This window comes from Bos indicus, chromosome 2 (genome assembly GCF_029378745.1).
Source record: "Bos indicus isolate NIAB-ARS_2022 breed Sahiwal x Tharparkar chromosome 2, NIAB-ARS_B.indTharparkar_mat_pri_1.0, whole genome shotgun sequence".
In the NCBI taxonomy this organism is placed as follows: Eukaryota; Metazoa; Chordata; class Mammalia; order Artiodactyla; family Bovidae; genus Bos; species Bos indicus.
Genome location: NC_091761.1, coordinates 104,584,739 through 104,601,964, shown reverse-complemented (window position 1 = coordinate 104,601,964; position 17,226 = coordinate 104,584,739). Strand labels below are relative to the sequence as shown.

Below are 17,226 nucleotides of genomic sequence, written 5' to 3'. Positions count from 1 at the left end.
GGTGGGGCTGGGGTGGGGACTTGTGAAAAGAGAGTTGTGCAAAACCATCTATTCAGATATTTCTTCTGAAACGATTCTGTTGATTATATATATATTATGTTGCAAACATCGAAGCTCTCTGCCATCTGATGAAGTCCTTGGGCAAGGGTGGATTTGCCGAAATTACTTTAACTCTGCTTACAGAAACTAAGGGAAGGAAGGATGGGAGGATAAGGGGAAGAAAGAAGGCAGAAAGGGAGGGAGGAAAAACAAGAGTCTCATGCCCACCGTGCACGCACAGGTGAGGCTGGACTCCCAGGTAAACTTGCCAACAAGCTTTCCACTTTTGTTGGAGAGAATCTGAAGCCAGTCCCTCCGTTTGTATGGCTGACTGTGCTCACCAGACGCGCCTAGCCTGTAGCCACTGTGTTCAGTAACACAAGCCGCCCAGAGGCTGGGGTGGGTAATTCAGGCCATGCTGGGAGGTGGGGAAGGTAGGGGCAGAAGTTAGAAATGGGTGGGGTAGAAAGGGGCTTCCCTGGTGGCTCAGAGGGTAAAGAATCTATTGCCAATGCAGAAGACCTGGGTTCAATCCCTGAGTGGGAAAGATCCCCTGGAGAAGGGCATGCTAACCCACTCTAGTATTCTTGCCTGGAGAATCCCATGGACAGAGGAGCCTGGCAGGCTACATACAGTTCATGGTGTCACAAAAGAGTCAGACACGACTGAGCAACTAACACATATACACAGGGTACAAAGGGGGCCTATTTGTTATTCTTCAGCTAAAGTTAAACCTGAGGTCCCTAGTCTCTCTGGGTGAGAGACATCACATGTCATCCTCTACTTTTTTTTAGATGGTCACGGGCAGCTGGCAACTGAGACCTCTCACATGGGAATCCTGAGTAGTGCACGCATGCGTGGATGTCAGCAGTGGCAACATTCCAGCTCAGTTAATGACTCTCCTGGATCAGGCCATCTACCCCCTGCTCATACCCAGATTCATTGCAAACTCCCTTCCCGTTCTTTCCCCGACTCTGAGCCCCTGCTCCCTGCGAGGACGACCGCTAAGCAATCTGACCTCTCTCAGCTGCCACCAGACCAGCAGCGCCTCTGCATGGTTTGCAAGCAAAGCAAGTTTCAAACAAAAGAGGTTTCTGACCACCCTCTACGTAAGGAAATGGCTGCAAGTAAGCAGCCTCTTCTGACGTTCTAGACTCACAGAAAGGAGGGAAAGCTAGTAGGGCTGCTGACCATCTTGATATCAATTTCTCTGGCTCTTCAGGGACAGCTTGGCTCACAGAGCCCCAGAGAACCGTGCTGAATTCGACCCAGGTGGTCACATCATACAGGTGCAGGTACTGACCTTTCTCACCTGAGGACCGTGGCCCTGCACCCCCACAGCTACCAGGGCCCACCACCCAGCTAAGGGCTGTAGAGCTGGGTGAAGTCTGTGGAGGGGGATGGCCAGTGGGCACCCAGTCCCATCCTCATGCTGGGAAGGAACCACTACTGGAGACAGCGACAGTGGCCAACAGGAAGGCAGAGGACAACCACCTGCCAAGCCATTCTGAGCCCTTGTAGGATTTCCTTTGGAACAAGGGCTCTTGGGCTCAAAGCTTTGGCCAACCGGTTCCAGTATGGTGGGAAGGGCAGTGCTGGCTGGGAAGTTAAAGTCCCCAGGTTCTGATCTTGAGATTACCTCTAGGCCTGGGGTTCTGGGTGATGCCAGCTGGGTGTCTCAGATGTGCAGGCCCCCGTGTGCTCAGCTGTAAATTCAGGGAGTGAGACCAGGCAAACGTTTCCTAATCATAGCTGTTCATCAGATAGCATCTGAAGAGCTTGTGGAAAAACAGAGTCCTACACTCCAGCCCCAGGGTTCCCCTGGTGGCTCAGTGGTAAAGAACCTGCCTGCCAATACAGGAGACACAGGTCCAATCCCTGGGTCAGGAAGATTCCCTAGGGAAAGAAATGGCAGCCCACTCCAGTATTATTGTCTGGAAAATCCCATGGACAGAGGAGCTTGTCGGGCTACAGCCCATGGAGTCACAAAAGAGTCAGACATGGCGACTAAACACCACCGCTCCAGCCCCAAAGCTTTGGAGACAGCAAGACCTGGGTGGGCGTCAGAGACTATACTTTTAACAACCCCCTTCTAGTTCAGGGCCCCATTCCTGCCTCGGTTTCCCAAAGAATTTCTTGGTGGTGGGAGAAAAGGCTTCTGCTCAAGAGATATGGCTTCACGTGTACACCTTGCCAAGACAAAGATTCATACGCTCTTTGCACCTGCGGACAGGCGGGTTCGTAAACAGACACGTGTCTATGCTTGGATGCACACAGAGGGGCCATCCTTGGCCAGGCACCTTGGAGGTTCCTAGAGCAGCTCTCATCTCACCCCCTCCCTGCCAACCTGAGTGAGCAGAAACACAGCACAGGGCCTCTCTGCCTCTGCGATCTCCAAAGGGCTGCTTCATAAACACCAGGGTCATTCCTGGAATCGCCAAGGCCTGGGGAGGGTCAGGGTGGAGGCAGACAGTTTGAGAAAACAAAAACATGCTGAAATTCAACACGGTCCTTTGGGGCTCTGCAAGCCAGGCTGTCCTTGAAGAGCCAGAGAAATTGATATCAAGATTGTCAGCAGCCCCACCAGCTTTCCCTTTTTGCCGGGGGTCCCAAGCATTTCTCTTCTGGTTCAACACAAGTCATCTGAGAACCTGGCCAGGGGATCCACCTGCTGAAGGCCCAAGTAAGCAGAGAATGTGCTTTGGTGCAAACCTGAACCAGAGGCTAATAGGAAAGAGAAGAATGTGCCTGACCCAGTAACTGCTTCTCTCTGACTTGTGCACAAAAACTTTCATTACAGCATCACTGTACTTGTGAAAACTATTTAGCAACTGTATCCAAAAGCCTTTCAACAGATGAATGGATAGATAAATCAATAAAATAATACAATGAAATAATTAGAGCAGTCAAAAAGAATAGCTCTGACCAGTGTCTATCAACATGGGTAGATCTCAAAAATCTAAAGTGGATGGGGGGGAAAGTTGCCGAAAGAAACCTTTTATGTACATTTTCCCATTTATTCTCAGAGAACAACTCTGAAATGTTGGTCATCCAATTAGCAAATCTGTTTAGTTAAGAAAGAGAAGCAGTGAATAACGCTAAGTGGTTGTCTAGCGAGCAGGGACAGGGGACGGGGGTGGCTGGTGGAGAGGGGACGCTTTAAAAAAAAAAAGACTTGGAGTAAATGTGACAACAAACATCATCCATTCCCAGCTATGGGTGGTAGACTGGCATTATTATGTCATTCTTAGTACCTCTCTGCATTTTTAAAGATAAACTCACTCCAGCCACTCCTCACCCCTCCTTGTCAAGCAGGGGCATCTAGTAATTACAAGGTGCTCCGTGAACCCCAATGGCTGAAAGAGGACGGCACCAGTGACGTGGCCAACTTCACCTACACTCTCAGAGGGCAGTGTAACGAGAGCTACCTGGTGCCAGCAGGGCACCATGGGCTCCTGGCAAGGTCTCTGCAGCATGAAGAGCTGGGAAATGAATCAGGAAAGGCTTGAAGAGAGCACAAGAGGGCCACAGGGTCAAGGAGGGGAAGATGCAGGTATCGCCACTCAAGGGCCACTCACGCCCAGTGAAGGGAGATGACTGTTTTGGCTTCTTAAGAAGCAGAGAGGTAGCAGCCTTAACCTAAAACGGGAGAGATCCAGCTTAGAAGCCACCCAAGAGTTTCACGGGAAGAACGAAAACGAGGGACAAACTGCAGGCAGAAAAAAATGACACATCTGTAATGAAGTTACACATCATCATTCAGGAGGAAGGACAATGCCCTCCAAGTGTAATGCAGAAACTTGACTGAGTGGAGGACGCGCATTCCTGGGCCAAGCACCCTTGTAATTGGACTCAGCTTCCTGCACTGCCCTGGAGCCCGAGTGCACTGGCACAAAGCCACGGGTCCATGCTTTTCCTGCCTCCCCCGAAGGAGGGAGCTTCTTGAAGACAAAAACTTGGACCTAGCTTCCATAGAGCTTTTTTTTTGTTTTTTAAAAAAAGTACTTATCACGAAAAGAGGGCAGGAAGGAAGACATATTGTGTGCTCAATTTTTTGGAAGAAAAAGGTTGTCCTTTCTTTCGTAAGACTGGAGATACCCTTCCTTCTGAGATTTCATCCACCAGAAAAGAGCCGCATTATTTCACGAAAGATCTTCCCAAGAGCCTTGATCAAAAGGCTAAAAGAGCCACTTGCATGAGATTTAAATACATCTCTACTGACTTGATTTCTTCTTGGACAATAATCAACTTTTTCAAATGCCTGTCTTGCTCCCCTTTAGGATCAAAAAGCATGTGTTGTTGGGGAGGGATAGATTGGGAGTCTGGAACTGACGTGTACACACTGCTATATTTAAAAATACATAATCAACAAGCACCTACCGTATAGCACAGGGAACTCTTCTCAATACTCTGGTGGTGGTGGTGGTGGTGGTGGTTTTAGTCGCTAAGTCGTGTCCGACTCTTGCGACCCCATGGACTGTAGCCCACCATACTCTATAGTAACCTAAATGGGAAAAGAACTTGAAAAACAACAGATACATATATATGTATAAGCGGGGCTTCCCTGGTGGTTCAGCGGTAAAGAATCTGTCTGCAATGCAGGAGACAAAGGACACATGGGTTCAGTCTCTGGGTTGGGAAGATCCCCTGGAGGGAATGGCAGCCCACTCCAGTAATCTTGCCTGGAGGAGCCTGGCGGGATGCAGTCCATAGGGTAGCAAAGAGTCAAACATGACTGAAGCGACTGAGCGCCCACGCACATACATATAAACTGAATCACTTTGCGGTCCACCTGAAACTAACACGATATTGTTAATCAGCTATACTCCAACATAAAACATTTCAGAAAGCATGCACTACATAGGTGGTGTGACTGTATCTGCAGAGTCAGTCTCATAGCTTGTACATGTGTTTAATCAGTGTTTAAACATTAGGAAAACGGACTGTCTGAAAAACATCCCACCACTCTGGCCTAGAGCATCCTGTTATATTACTCTTCTTCTCATCTTTCTGGTCTCTCCCTCACCATCTAAGCCCCAGAGCAGCGAGAAGAGAAAGGCAGTGAGCAAAGTGAAGCATGAGCTGGAGAGAGAAGCCACTTCCCTCAACTGGGACCCACATTCAAACAGCTGTCCCTACACTCAGCTCTGATGCCACCACACGGACCCCCTCCCAGAGAGCCATAAACACTGGCTTCCGCCCACTTCTCTCCTCCCACCCTCCCCTTCTGCCACCTCTTCTCCATCCCCGGGCCACTCCCAGATACCCCAGGCCTGACAAACTGAACCCACAGGATGCAGAAAGAAACTAAAAACCTGCAGAGATGTCCAGGATTGCCGGCCACACTCTCAAACCAGCACAAGAAGTGTCTTGAATATAAATAAGTGTCTTTAAATAGGTCACCATGCTTTCTTTTCCTTCAACTAAAAGTTCACTAATCTTGTCTGATATAATCCTGCAGCACATCAGTTGTCTTCCTTGGTTACGCTCTCTTGGTTTAGAGGCAACAAAGGAACCAGAGATAACTAGCAGGGCCTCAGGTAAGAACCCTCCCTTCTGGGGAATGAAGATGCCCTGGTAGAAACACAAGGCGTAACAATGGCATCAAAGGCTTCGACTGCCCTCTGGAACATCGTCCACGACTGACTCCATTCTGGACTTTCCAAAGCAAAGGGCGGAGGTCCAGGTAAGCCACACCCTGTGGAAGTTAACTGTGCAACTCAGATTGAGACCTGAACCCACAGGCCAGGACTTGAACCCACGGTCTTTTAACTTGAGATCACACACCTGGTCTCAGGACTTAATGAAGCTCAGGTTCTTGATGTCTCATCACAGAAAGAATTCAGTGAGAGACAAAGTGATAGGTAAGAAGCAGATTTATTTAGAGAGAAACACACTCCACAGACAGAGCGTGGTCCATCTCAGAAGGCAAGAGTGGCCTTGAAATATGGCATGCTTAGTTTTTATGGCCTGGTCATTTCAGGGGCTGGGCTTCCCTGGTGGCTCAGACGGTAAAGAATCCCCCTGCAATGGGGGAGACCTGGGTTCGATCCCTGGCTTGGGAAGATCCCCTGGAGAAGGAATGGCTACTTCAACATTCTTACCTGGAGAATTCCACGGACAGAGGAGCCTGGCAGGCTACAGTCCGTGGGGTCACAAAAGGTCAGACTGAGCAACTTTCACTTTCTTTCAATGAGTGGGAGGATTATTCCAACTGTTTTGGGGAAGGGGTGGGGATTTTCCAGGAATTGGGCCACTGCCCTCTTTCTGGCCTTTGATGACTGGCCTCAGAACCACCATGGCACTGCTGGGTGTGTCGTTTAGCATGCTGAGATATTAAGATATGCTGAGGCTCAAGGGCTAATAGAAGCCAACTCATCCACCATCTTGGCCTTACTTGATTATAGTCAGTTTACATCATGCCCTCGGGTTATGTCATTCTTTTAAAGTTTGTGCCCTTCCCTCCTTTCAGAAGCAGAAACACTTCCCTGAGATTCTCAAGTGCTTCTGAGTTTCCAATCCTGTGCTAAGTAGTTTGTGTACAGAACTTTATCATCAAGCAATCACATGAGATTGATAATTTGTCTCCTCTCACACTTGACTAAGAAGCCACAGGATGTGGGGCCAATGGCACAAAGTCACATAGCAACAGCAGAGCCGAAACCAAAGCCCACGTGGTTTCCCTCCACAGCACTTAACCAACCAGAATGGCACTTGCTTATTGGCATCTTGGAAGACTCTTGACAGAGACCGTGTAACCTCAGGGCTTCCTTTCTTCTGTTCCCCATCATTTTGTCCCTTCCCACCTCCACAAGACCCTCTCTTGTCTTCCCAGAGAAGGAAGCCATCAGTCATAAGTGGCCCCCTGCTGCTGCTGCTAAGTCACTTCAGTCGTGTTCTCTGTGCGACCCCGTAGACGGCAGCCCACCAGGCTCCCCTGTCCCTGGGATGCTCCAGGCAAGAACACTGGAGTGGGTTGCCATTTCCTTCTCCAATGCATGAAAGTGAAAAGTGAAAGTGAAGTCGCTCAGTCGTGTCTGATTCTTAGCGACCCCATGGACTGCAGCCCACCAGGCTCTTCCGTCCATGGGATTTTCCAGGCAAGAGTACTGGAGTGGGATGCCATTGCCTTCTCCAAGTGGCCCCCTACCCGACCTCAAAAGCATTTAGGATCCAGTAAGCCAATCCATCCCAAAGAACATTTGGCTCAGGTGGTAACAAATCTGCCTAAAATGCAGGAGAGCCAGGTTTGATCCCTTGGTCAAGAAGATCCCCTAGAGAAGGGAATGGCAACCAACTAACATACATACACATATCCCTTCCCACCTTCCTTTATCTTGCCTGACACACCTTGCCATTGTTCCAATAGAAACCACCCAGTGTTATCAGGCAAATGCAAGGGCAGGGCCCAGGGGAATTGCCATTTTCAGTTTATCATGGCCTCAGGCACTTTAGAAAGTACGTTCTCCATCTACAGGCATCTTGGCACCTCTATCCAGAAGCCAAGACAATAGACCTAAAAGAAACTCCCTGGGGAGTTGCATAAAGAAGATTTTTGAGAAGTTATGCCTTAATTACTACCTCCCAGGGAAAAGGAGCTTTTCCGAGCAGCAGTATATAATTCACTGCTTCTCTGCATGTGTGAGTCTGATGGGATGGAGCTCTGGAATGAGAAGCTGGAGCCCCAGACTCCATCCTGGTCTGTACTTGCCTTGGCTTTGGAACCTGAATGCAGCCTTGAATTCTTCACCCGTCAAGTGGGGAGAATCCTGAGGCTAAAAAGTTGCGGGTGCTGGGGGGGGGTGCGGGGGGGAATCCTACTGGCATTTAGTGGCAGTGAACAAAGTCTGGGGAAAAAAAGCAATTTAATTATGATTATTTTGCCATTTACCCTGTGAGGTAGACCCTTCGTTCCCTGCAGTCCTACAACTTGGCTCACTCCCGCTAGAAAGCACCGATCTCCCCAACCCCTATCAGGAGGTAACCCCTGAGCCTTCCCCCGCTCCCCGCCCCCCTCTCTCCCCAACTTACAAAGGCCTTCCTGGGCGCAGTACCCCTCCTCGAAGGGCTTCCTCGCTCCCAGAGCTCAGTTCCTTGAATGAACGAAGGCTGACACACCTATACCCCATTCACTAATTAGAAGCCTCCCCAGGCTCTGCTCCGGGCCAACTTAAGCAAAGCCTGTGGGCCAATTCCCCAGCCTGGCAGCTGGAGGCCTGCCAGCCCCTGCCCCGCTTTCTCCCCAACCTTCACTCCTGCCCTGCCTCCCAACAGCCAGGAAGAGACATGGGGCTGGCAGCCAGAAGGGGCCCCAAGGGCTGCCAAATGCTCCCCTCCACCCTGCAAAAAAAAAAAGGGGGGGGGTGCGGGGGGAAGGAAACAATTCTTGACTACAGTCGACTCTGTATTTCTTTCCGGGGGAGCCGGCTTTCTGAGCAAGGTCTCCCTCTGCGTCCTGACTGACACCCAGGAGCTGAGCCAGCCCAGATCTTCCCTGGCTTTGTTAAGGAACAGGAGTGGCCCAGGAGGGGAGGGGAGGGAGGGCTCAGGAGCCAAGTGTGGGGAGGGGCAGACAGAGATGGTCCATTTTCCAGTAGGGGGAAAAAAAAATTTCCTATGGCCCATCCACTCTATTCACAGTGGGGGTGAGGGTGACAGAGGGGGCAGTTACTCTGGAATCTAAAAGCCAACACATTTCACTTCCCTAGACCTACCACCCCATCTGTAAGGAGAGCTTATCCTCTCCTCCCCTCCCCCACCACCAACACCAAGGTGTCTAAGAAGAGCCTCCACCCCAGATTCCCCGGGAAGCCTTGTCTGCTTCCTGGGGTCTAAGCTCCATCAGAGGCTTGACACTGAGTCACTGTGTCATGTCACTAGCCACTCAGGCCATTCAGAGGGTTTTCCAGGACCACGGGTGGAATCGGACATTAGGAAGAACCCCAGCGCCCAGAAAACATGCCCCCACATCTACTGAGAACCCTTCAGTCCCCACTCCACTCAGGAATGAGGTCAATGCTGGAGACAGCGGAGTAAGGAAACATCACTTTTTTGGACAGAACGTCCAGTTTCTTTGCCAGGATCATGTTCAACGTTCTGGCACCCGAGGCTCAGACAGGATGGACCTGAAAACCCACGTTCCTGGAGCAGGGAAATGGCGTCATGGGGTCTTCACTGGCTGCATGGACAACACAACGGCTCATCCTGCACACACCCTACGTTAGCATGTTAGCACACGCCGTTCTGATCCTCGTCTGCTGAAGCTAAGTCCTGGAAGGTGTCCTGTGGAGGCCAGCCGTCCATGGAGGACAGTGCTGCCCAGCCCCGAACGTAGCCTCAAGGACTCCCCAGTCCTCTGAACGCCAGCAACTGGAGGGCTGGGTCCTAGAGTTTGGCTGGCAGATGAAGGCAGGACTCTGCTTCTGGGAACTGAGCTAAGTTCCTAATAATGTCCGACTGTACCCATCCCATTTCTGAGCAGCACCAAGTGTCCAGGGTCAAACTCTGGGGCCCCCTCTGCCTCCACAGCCACTCCATCCACATTCTGGGCGCTACAGTCTCATTAGAAAAGACCCTGATGCTGGACAAGAATGAAGGCAGGAGGAGAAGGGAACAACGGAGAATGAGATGGTTGGATGGCATCACCCACTCAAGAGACATGAGTCTGAGCAAAATCAGGGAGATGGTGAAGGACAGGGAAGCCTGGCGTGCTGTAGTCCATGGAGTCTCAGAAAGTCGGACACAACTGAGCAACTAAACAACCACAAGAAGCTGCCAGAGGAAGAAGGGTCAATCCCAGACCTTAGTGCACAAGCCCTAACGAGCACGCCTCTCATCCATGGGCGTCCATGATAGCTCAGTTGGTAAAGAATCCACCTGCAATGCAGGAGACCTGGGTTCAATCCCTGGCTTGGGAAGATCCCCTGGAGAAGGGAAAGGCTACCCACTCCAGTGTTCTGGCCTGGAGAATTCCATGGACTGTATAGTTCATGGGGCTGGAAACAGTTGGAGACGACTGAGAGATTTTCACTAACTCATCCATGAAACATGTAAGTCTTGGACCTCAGTCATCTGTTTACTGTCAACTGGGTTCATGCCACATCGAAAGCACAGTTTCATTACCTTTTCTCCAAACAGCCCCACTACAGTCTGCAAAAGGGATCCGATGCAGATGCTTCCAATGTATAGACAGAGAGGTGGAAATCAAGTGAATCATCCCAAAAAGAAACTGCACCCAAGTGCTTAGGCTTTATATGTATTATTTATCTTTACACACTCACATACACATGTGCAGACATGACCCTATGCAGTTGATGCTATCAATTCTTCCTTTACAGATAAGGAAACGGAGGCTCAGAGAAAATATATCTCTTGCCTTGGGTGGCAAGTATGTGGTAGAAAACAGGGGTTTGAACCAAAGCCGTTTCATGCCAGGATGAGGCCCCACAACACCAGGTACAACCTGCAGAGACAAGTGGCCTGCCTGACACAGCCAGTTTGGCCTTTGTTTTAAAGGCTGGCTGACTAAGCATCAGAGAGGAGACGTTGCTTACCAAGATTAAGGCAGCTAAAAGAACCTACTATGTGCCGGGCATTCTGTATTATCATAGCTGACCTCACACACACCCCATTTGAGAAATAAAATCATCCTCATTTCATCAAAGGACAAGACTCACATCACTCAGGTTCTCAGAGACAGGCTTGCATCAGAACGCAGGTCAATCCGCCAGCCAAGGCCAGGCTGCTTCCACCATCATTCCCTGCCCACCAGCTCCTCTCCAGAGGCCTGTGCGGGGGCCCTTCTGTGCCTCCTGGCTGCTGCACGCTGGCCACTTCCACTTCTGAAATCCCCAAGCTCCAGGAGTTGTGCCTCTCACAGTGGCCCAAGCATCGCCTGCATGTGGCAGGTGTCCAGGAACAAACCTTCTGATGGGGTCACAGGCTTTTGCTGCCAGAGGCCCCCACTCCCCTGCTTGGCCATGGAGGCAGAGGGGTTCAGAAGAAAGGGACCCAGGTTAGCTTCTCACCTCACTACTTAACCTGCTAAGGTGGCCCCTCCACTGAGCCCCAGAGTCCACACCTGTGACATGGAGGTAAAAGGCCTCTCTCACAGGGTTGCTGTTAAGACAGGAGATGAAGCAGGCAAAGAAGTTGGTTGCGACCAGGACGGGGGCAGATGGGAGGCTGCCTGCCATGTCAGCGAGCTGGCCAGAGGTTGCAAGGAGAAGCAGAGGGGCTCTGAACACCTGCCAACCAGACCACCTGGGGCATTAGAAGTATTACCTCACTGATCTATGTCTTGGCTGTGGCAGAAGAAGAGCCTGAGCAGGAACCCCCTGGGAGGATAAGGTTTCCCCCCTCTACCCCCCACCAAGCCCAGTTCCTGCACGGCCAGCTAACCACCCTTCTCATTTAAGAATCAGGTTTGGTTCAAACATGCCAATCCCCAATTATCTATGTGGTCTCCATCTACTTCTGGATCTCTGAGGATGGCTGAGCCAATCTATTTCCCACGTCATTTTTTTTCAAGCTATGTTCTCCTGCTTAGCATCCAGCAAGGTGTTCTAGAGCCACAGGAGGAGAAGCACGGGAGAAGAGACCGGTTCACAGGCTGGAGAAAGCAGAGAAAGACTAAAACTAAATGCGGTCCCTGGATATGCAGTCTCCTTGTGATAACCAAACTTTTTTTTTTCCCGGTAGTTTTGTAGTATGTGAGGAGGACCAAGGACAAAACCAAACGTGGGCCCAAGCCTGTTCATCTTCTGCTTCTCCCTCATTCCCTTTAGCACTTCCTGCCCTGCCCTCCCCTCCTGCCCACCCCCCACCCCGCAATCCTGCATTTCATTAAACCAAGAATTTTTGGAACTTGCTCATATCAAAACTAGCAATTGTGTTCCATTTTCCATGGCAGTGAATAGCTAATCTGAGAAACTAGAAGCTAACCTGATCAATGGGCTAGAGAACAGAGACGCTCTCAGTCACCCTCAGTGTCTGACAGCTGATGACTCTAGCTGAGTAACAGCTACCCTGCAGGCATTTCTATAGGAATAATTTCCCCCAAAGAAACTATGTGCATGAAAAGCTTATTTGAAAGCTGAGTGCTAAGGTAAGCAAACAGTGAGAAAATCTAAGCCTCCCTTTTCCCTCTGCCTGCCAGGAAACTCAATGATCCAATCAGGTCAAGAATCACTGCATAGAAAGACACTCATGTCCGCAACAGACAAGTTCTTCTTTCCCCCTGGACTTCACCACCTATCCTAATTCAGAGGCTCCTTACCTCTGGTTTGTTTCTCTAAGTTCTTTGACACTGTTATATAGGACTTTTTTTTCCCTCAAAGCTCACTCGAATACCTCATCAAAGGAATAGATGGGGTCACTGTTGTTTAGTCACTCGGTCATACCCAACTCTCTGCAACCCCATGGACCACAGCACGCCAGGCTTCCCTGTCCTTCGCCATCTCCCAGAATTTGCTCAAACTCACGTCCACTGAGTCAGTGATGCCATCCAACCATGGGTCATTATTTCTACACAAAGGGAAGAAGCTCAGTGAACTCTAGGCAGGAGTGGAAGGTGAGCAGGGAGCCTGCAGGCAAAGATTCCAACGCGGCCTGCCTCTGCCAGGCTGGTTCAGAACCTGGAGAGTCACATCCTCTGGAGGAGCCCTGCCTCCAAGGCCATAGAGCCCAGAGCCACACCCAGCTTGATCCTGTAGTCCAGGAACTATAAGTCTCCCGTCTCTCCAGAAGAACCCAGGAGCAGCAGCCCTCTAGTCCCCCATCTCCCCTTCCAACATACTCAGGCAGAGTGGCTTAGCAGAGCTAGTTCTGGGTGTTCTGTCCAGAAGGGGGTGGGGGTGGGGGGCCGGAAGGTAGTGATGCTAGCAATCCGTGACAGTGGGTCCCACTCATTCGAGACTATTTTACAAGTTTGAACTCAGTATGCAAATTTATGCAAGACAAGATGCAAAGCAGTGCTCTGAGCCAGAAGTCCCGTTGCTTTTCTCCCCCTTCTTTGAAGCTGCACTGAACCACTGTAAATCAGCCCTCGCCTCTGCCCCCCTTTATGCTGCCCCAGCAACTGCAGATGCAAAGCCTCCCCTGGCCCGCCCGCCCGCCGGCCCGCCGGCCCGCCTGCCCTGGGACTTTGAATGACTGCACATTTCTATAGCACCTTTATAAGTGCAGCGGGCCAGACGGCCACTTGGGCGGCTCCGCCCCTCCGCATAATCCCCGGCATTGTACGCGGCGGGGAAGGAGGCTGGGGAGATGCTGGAGGGAGCCAGTCCGGCCCGGCCGAGGCCCTGAATTCTGAAAGGGCCCGAACCGGCCCAGGCCTGCTTCCTTTTCTTTCCCTAACATTTCTAGGCACTTCTGCACACTCCGCTACCGAACACACCCACACATTTCTCAGGTCCAGACTTCAGGCAGGTCTCAGGGTCCCCCTGCTATTTTTCTTCCAGGCCCACCTACTCCAACCCCCACCCCCCCGCCAGCCCCCAGCCTCGCCTCCGTGTGACTTCTGGGTTTCTTTGAAACCAATTGGTCCCAGCCCATGGGATGCAAGCTCAGCACCCGCTGATGTGCCCAGCCCCACCCCCAGCATCCCAGCCATCCCCAGGAAGCCAGCAGCACAGCCCCTGAGTCCTGGGAACAAAGACAAAAGAGCTAACAGCAAAGCCGGAACTGCTGGGGTTTGCTGCCTCGAAATAAGAAGGGTGTGTTTAAAATTCTCAAAAAGCAACCTGCTCACAGAGGAAGGCAGGCTGGGATGGGGAGGGGGGCGTTATTCTTCAGAGTGGGGGAGAAGAGAGGGGTGATGGAGTGGAGGCAGTGGCGTTCAGTGCTAAGGTCTTATCTGGGCCACCCCACCCAACTCGGACCTCCGCATTCTTCACTCAGCATCCCAATCCCTGCTCCAGCCCAGAACCCTCTCCTGCACAGGAGCCTCCAAACTCGCCCTTCTCTCTTCCCTGCACCCCCGGCTCCCCAGCCCCCACCCCCACCCTTGCAAGCCCAGGCTTCGCCCAGCAGTGTCCCCTTCCCCCCAGCCCTCCTCACACTGCAGACACCCTGCTCTTGGCACTTCTTTCCAGGGCACCCACTCAGCTTCCACCCCACATTCCCCGCCCCCCAACCCTGGTGTCCCCTCTTCCCAACGTGCAGCACAAGAGAAAAATGCGGAAGGCGGCTGTCTGGCCATTGGGAGCAGGCAGAGGAGGCAGCTGGGGCTAGCTGGCGGAAAGGAGTCCCATAACCAGGCAGAAAATCCTGTGACATTCTTCCCGTGAACTCACTCCATTGTCCCCGAGTTCCCCTGACGACTGCAGGGAGGAGTGCATGGGAGAATTCCCCGCATCTGGTCCCTTCCGAAGAACCCTAACCTGCCTCCGGGGTTGGGAGGCAAGAGAGTTGGTTTTTCAGGCAGAAAGTAAGCAGAACGAAGAACGAAAAAAAAATACTAAAACGTTTAGGAAGGACGTGTACTACCGCACTTGGTTACAACAGTCAAAATCCAAAGGATTCTATGAACTTGGAGGCCTTTTGAACAAAAGTTCACCCTGCTGGGGGAGATGTTTAGTTTGTCAGAGTTCAGTTCAGAAAACCACAGTACCTCCCGGTGGACCACGGGGTGCTAGCGGGCGATGGAGGAGGGCCGCGGACGCAAGGCTGGGGGGATGGGCGCCCGCGGTGAAAGGACTTTGCAGAGTCTTTTCCCTGGCATCAGCGCTTTCTAAGAGAAGCTGGAGGGAAGGGTTAACCTCCAGGCAGGCTGGGGAGGGAGGCAAGCCCCAGCCAGAAGAAAGGGACTGAGGGGTTCCGCTGGAGGAAGCCCTAACTTGCTGTGCACTCAAGGTCAAAATGCGACCGAAAAAAGATTTCAACTCTGACCCCTACTTGTATTCTCAAGAACAAGCAAAAAACAATAGCAGGCAGAAGGAACGGGGGTGGGAGGTGTGCAGGGGGGAGGGGGTCAAGACCACAGAAGCTAAGAAGGGAGCAAGAATTTTTCACTTTTCTTTTTTTCCTTCCTTCTTTTTGTAAATATCTCTTAAGTTTGAAAAACTTGGTCAGACTCGCTTGCTTTTTAAACAACGGCAGCAGGCAGTGAACACATTTCACCACTGTCTCCAAGAGGAAAGAAAATAATTACAGCTTCCTCCAGACCACTGAAGCAGGAGGCTTTTGTAATTTAAAAAAAAACAAAAACAAAACACGCAACAACAACAACAACAAAAAAAAACACGTGAGATATTTATAGTCTGGTTGTGTCCAAAAAAAAAAAAACTTTTTGGGGGGGAGGGGCTTAGAGCTCCTTACAAAGAATTTCGGAGCCCCCATTCTATGGGACAGGAAGAGCTCCGTCAATTAGGATGCGACGGCGGGGGGCGACACCTCGCTCCGGTAAGGGTAGTTGCGTCCGGGCTGGGGCATCCTCCCGCCCGGACGCCCGGGGGCCCAGATGCTAAAATGAGCGGCAAGGCTGCCCGCGCCGCAGACTGCATGCAACCGGCGACCTGGCTTGAGTTACAGTGACTCAACGGTTGGGGTCTCCTCGCCTCCCAAATGCTCCTCTTTCATCATTCCACCCAACACAAAAGCGAGCGCCTTCTTCGTCCTCTCTGTAAAATAGCAGCGTTCCTTTTTTTTAACTCCTAGGCAGCCCACCCTACAAAAAGTATGCACAAGTCTTTTCTTCTCACCTCACAATCCCAGAAGGAAGGGACCTCAATGCGCCGCTGCCTTCTCCTAGCGCCCCCTTCTCACCAGTGGTCCCTGGTGTCACCGGTACCCGCCAGCCTCCGCCCCGCACCCCCCACCCCCACCCCGGGCAGCGTCCTTCACCAGGACCTCTCCGGGAACCTTCGGCCGGCGACCACCAGCTCAAGTGGTGCCCCAGATAAGCCTTAAGCTCCTACTCCCACCGATCTGACCAGCACCCTCCTCCCCAGCAAATCTCCCCTCCAAAACAGAAGTCGGGTACCTTCCACCAGGGAAGCCTATGGTAACAGGGATGCCTTCTCTCTCCGTATTATTCCCCAGCAAATTAGTAGCCGGGGATCTTCCGCCCTCTCCAACTCCAGGTCCTCTCCCGGGACCTGACTTTCGGGTTTTCCCCCCTCCCAACAACCACCGCCTCCACCCCAACCCAGAGCCGGCCCAGGACCCTGCTCTTCCTCCGTTAAAACGGTCTCTGAGGTCCCGCCGCACACTCCTTCCCTGCAGAAGGGCCGCTAGCCGGGCTCCCCCCCGCCCACTAAGTTTCTCCCAACTAGTTATCCCAGCCCCGCGTTACCTGCAACCTGCTCGGGGCTGGCGCTGTACTCAGCATCGCCGTGCTTTTCGCAAGTGCCCTCGCCGTGGACCAGCGCCCTCAGGGGCAGCTCGGAGCCCGGGTTGGGATAGCAGCGCAGCCCCTGACCGCAGCGCGGGGTGTACACGCCGCACCGCTCTCCCTCCAGCCGGGCGCACACGGAGCAGCAGCCGCAGCCCGGCTCGCGGACCAGCTCGCAGGGCACGCGGGCGTCGCCGGCCGGCCCGGCCGCGGCGCCGGGCGGGGGCTTGCAGGCGGCCAGGCTCTCGGGCGTGCAGGGCGGGCAGCGGAACAGCACCTCGGCGCGCGCCCCGCAGTCGCCGCCGCCCGCGCCCAGCAGCAGCAGCAGCAGCAGCAGCGGCGGCAGCAGCAGCAGCGCGGGGCCGCCCAGTCTCGGCTGCATGTTGGCGGCGGTGAGCGCGACGGCGGCGAGCGAGCGGGCAGGTGGCACGGCCCTGCGAGCGCGGGAGCCGCCTCCTCCGCTTCTTTCTCCACCCCCGCCGCCGCAGCCGGGTCCTAAAGGGCCCTGCTTCTCCCCGCCCCCTTGCCTTCTCCCCTCCCCCTTTTGGAGACCACCCCCTTCCCCCCGACACTCCCGCGCGCGGGCCTCTGCGTGCGCGCACGCCCACTCGCCCATCCCCACCTCCTCGCATGTAACGTGGGTCCCCTACACCCTCTGGCCTCCGTCCCTTCACCCACTGCCACCCCGGGCTCCCTGACGCCAGGAAAATGAGAATAACTTGGGGGTTTGGGTTAAGATCGACGCGGGAGTGGGCAGGAGTGGGTGCTTTTGTCTTCTGTTTTCGGTTCAATTCGGAAGGACTTTGTGCGCTTCCCATGCGGCCGGCGCTGGGCTCACTGCTGGAGGGAATGCA

General features: G+C 52.8%; 1 protein-coding gene across 1 annotated transcript in view; it reads right to left on the bottom strand.

Moving 5' to 3' along the window:
* Positions 1–16,810, bottom strand: part of IGFBP2 (insulin like growth factor binding protein 2) — a 29,053-nt gene extending 12,243 nt beyond the window's left edge. Inside the window, exon 1 of the mRNA XM_070771955.1 lies at positions 16,334–16,810. Coding sequence (XP_070628056.1) covers positions 16,334–16,754 — 421 coding nt within the window. The 5' untranslated portion in view covers positions 16,755–16,810. The remainder of the gene's footprint in view (positions 1–16,333) is intronic.
* Between the last annotated feature and the right edge of the window lie 416 nt (positions 16,811–17,226).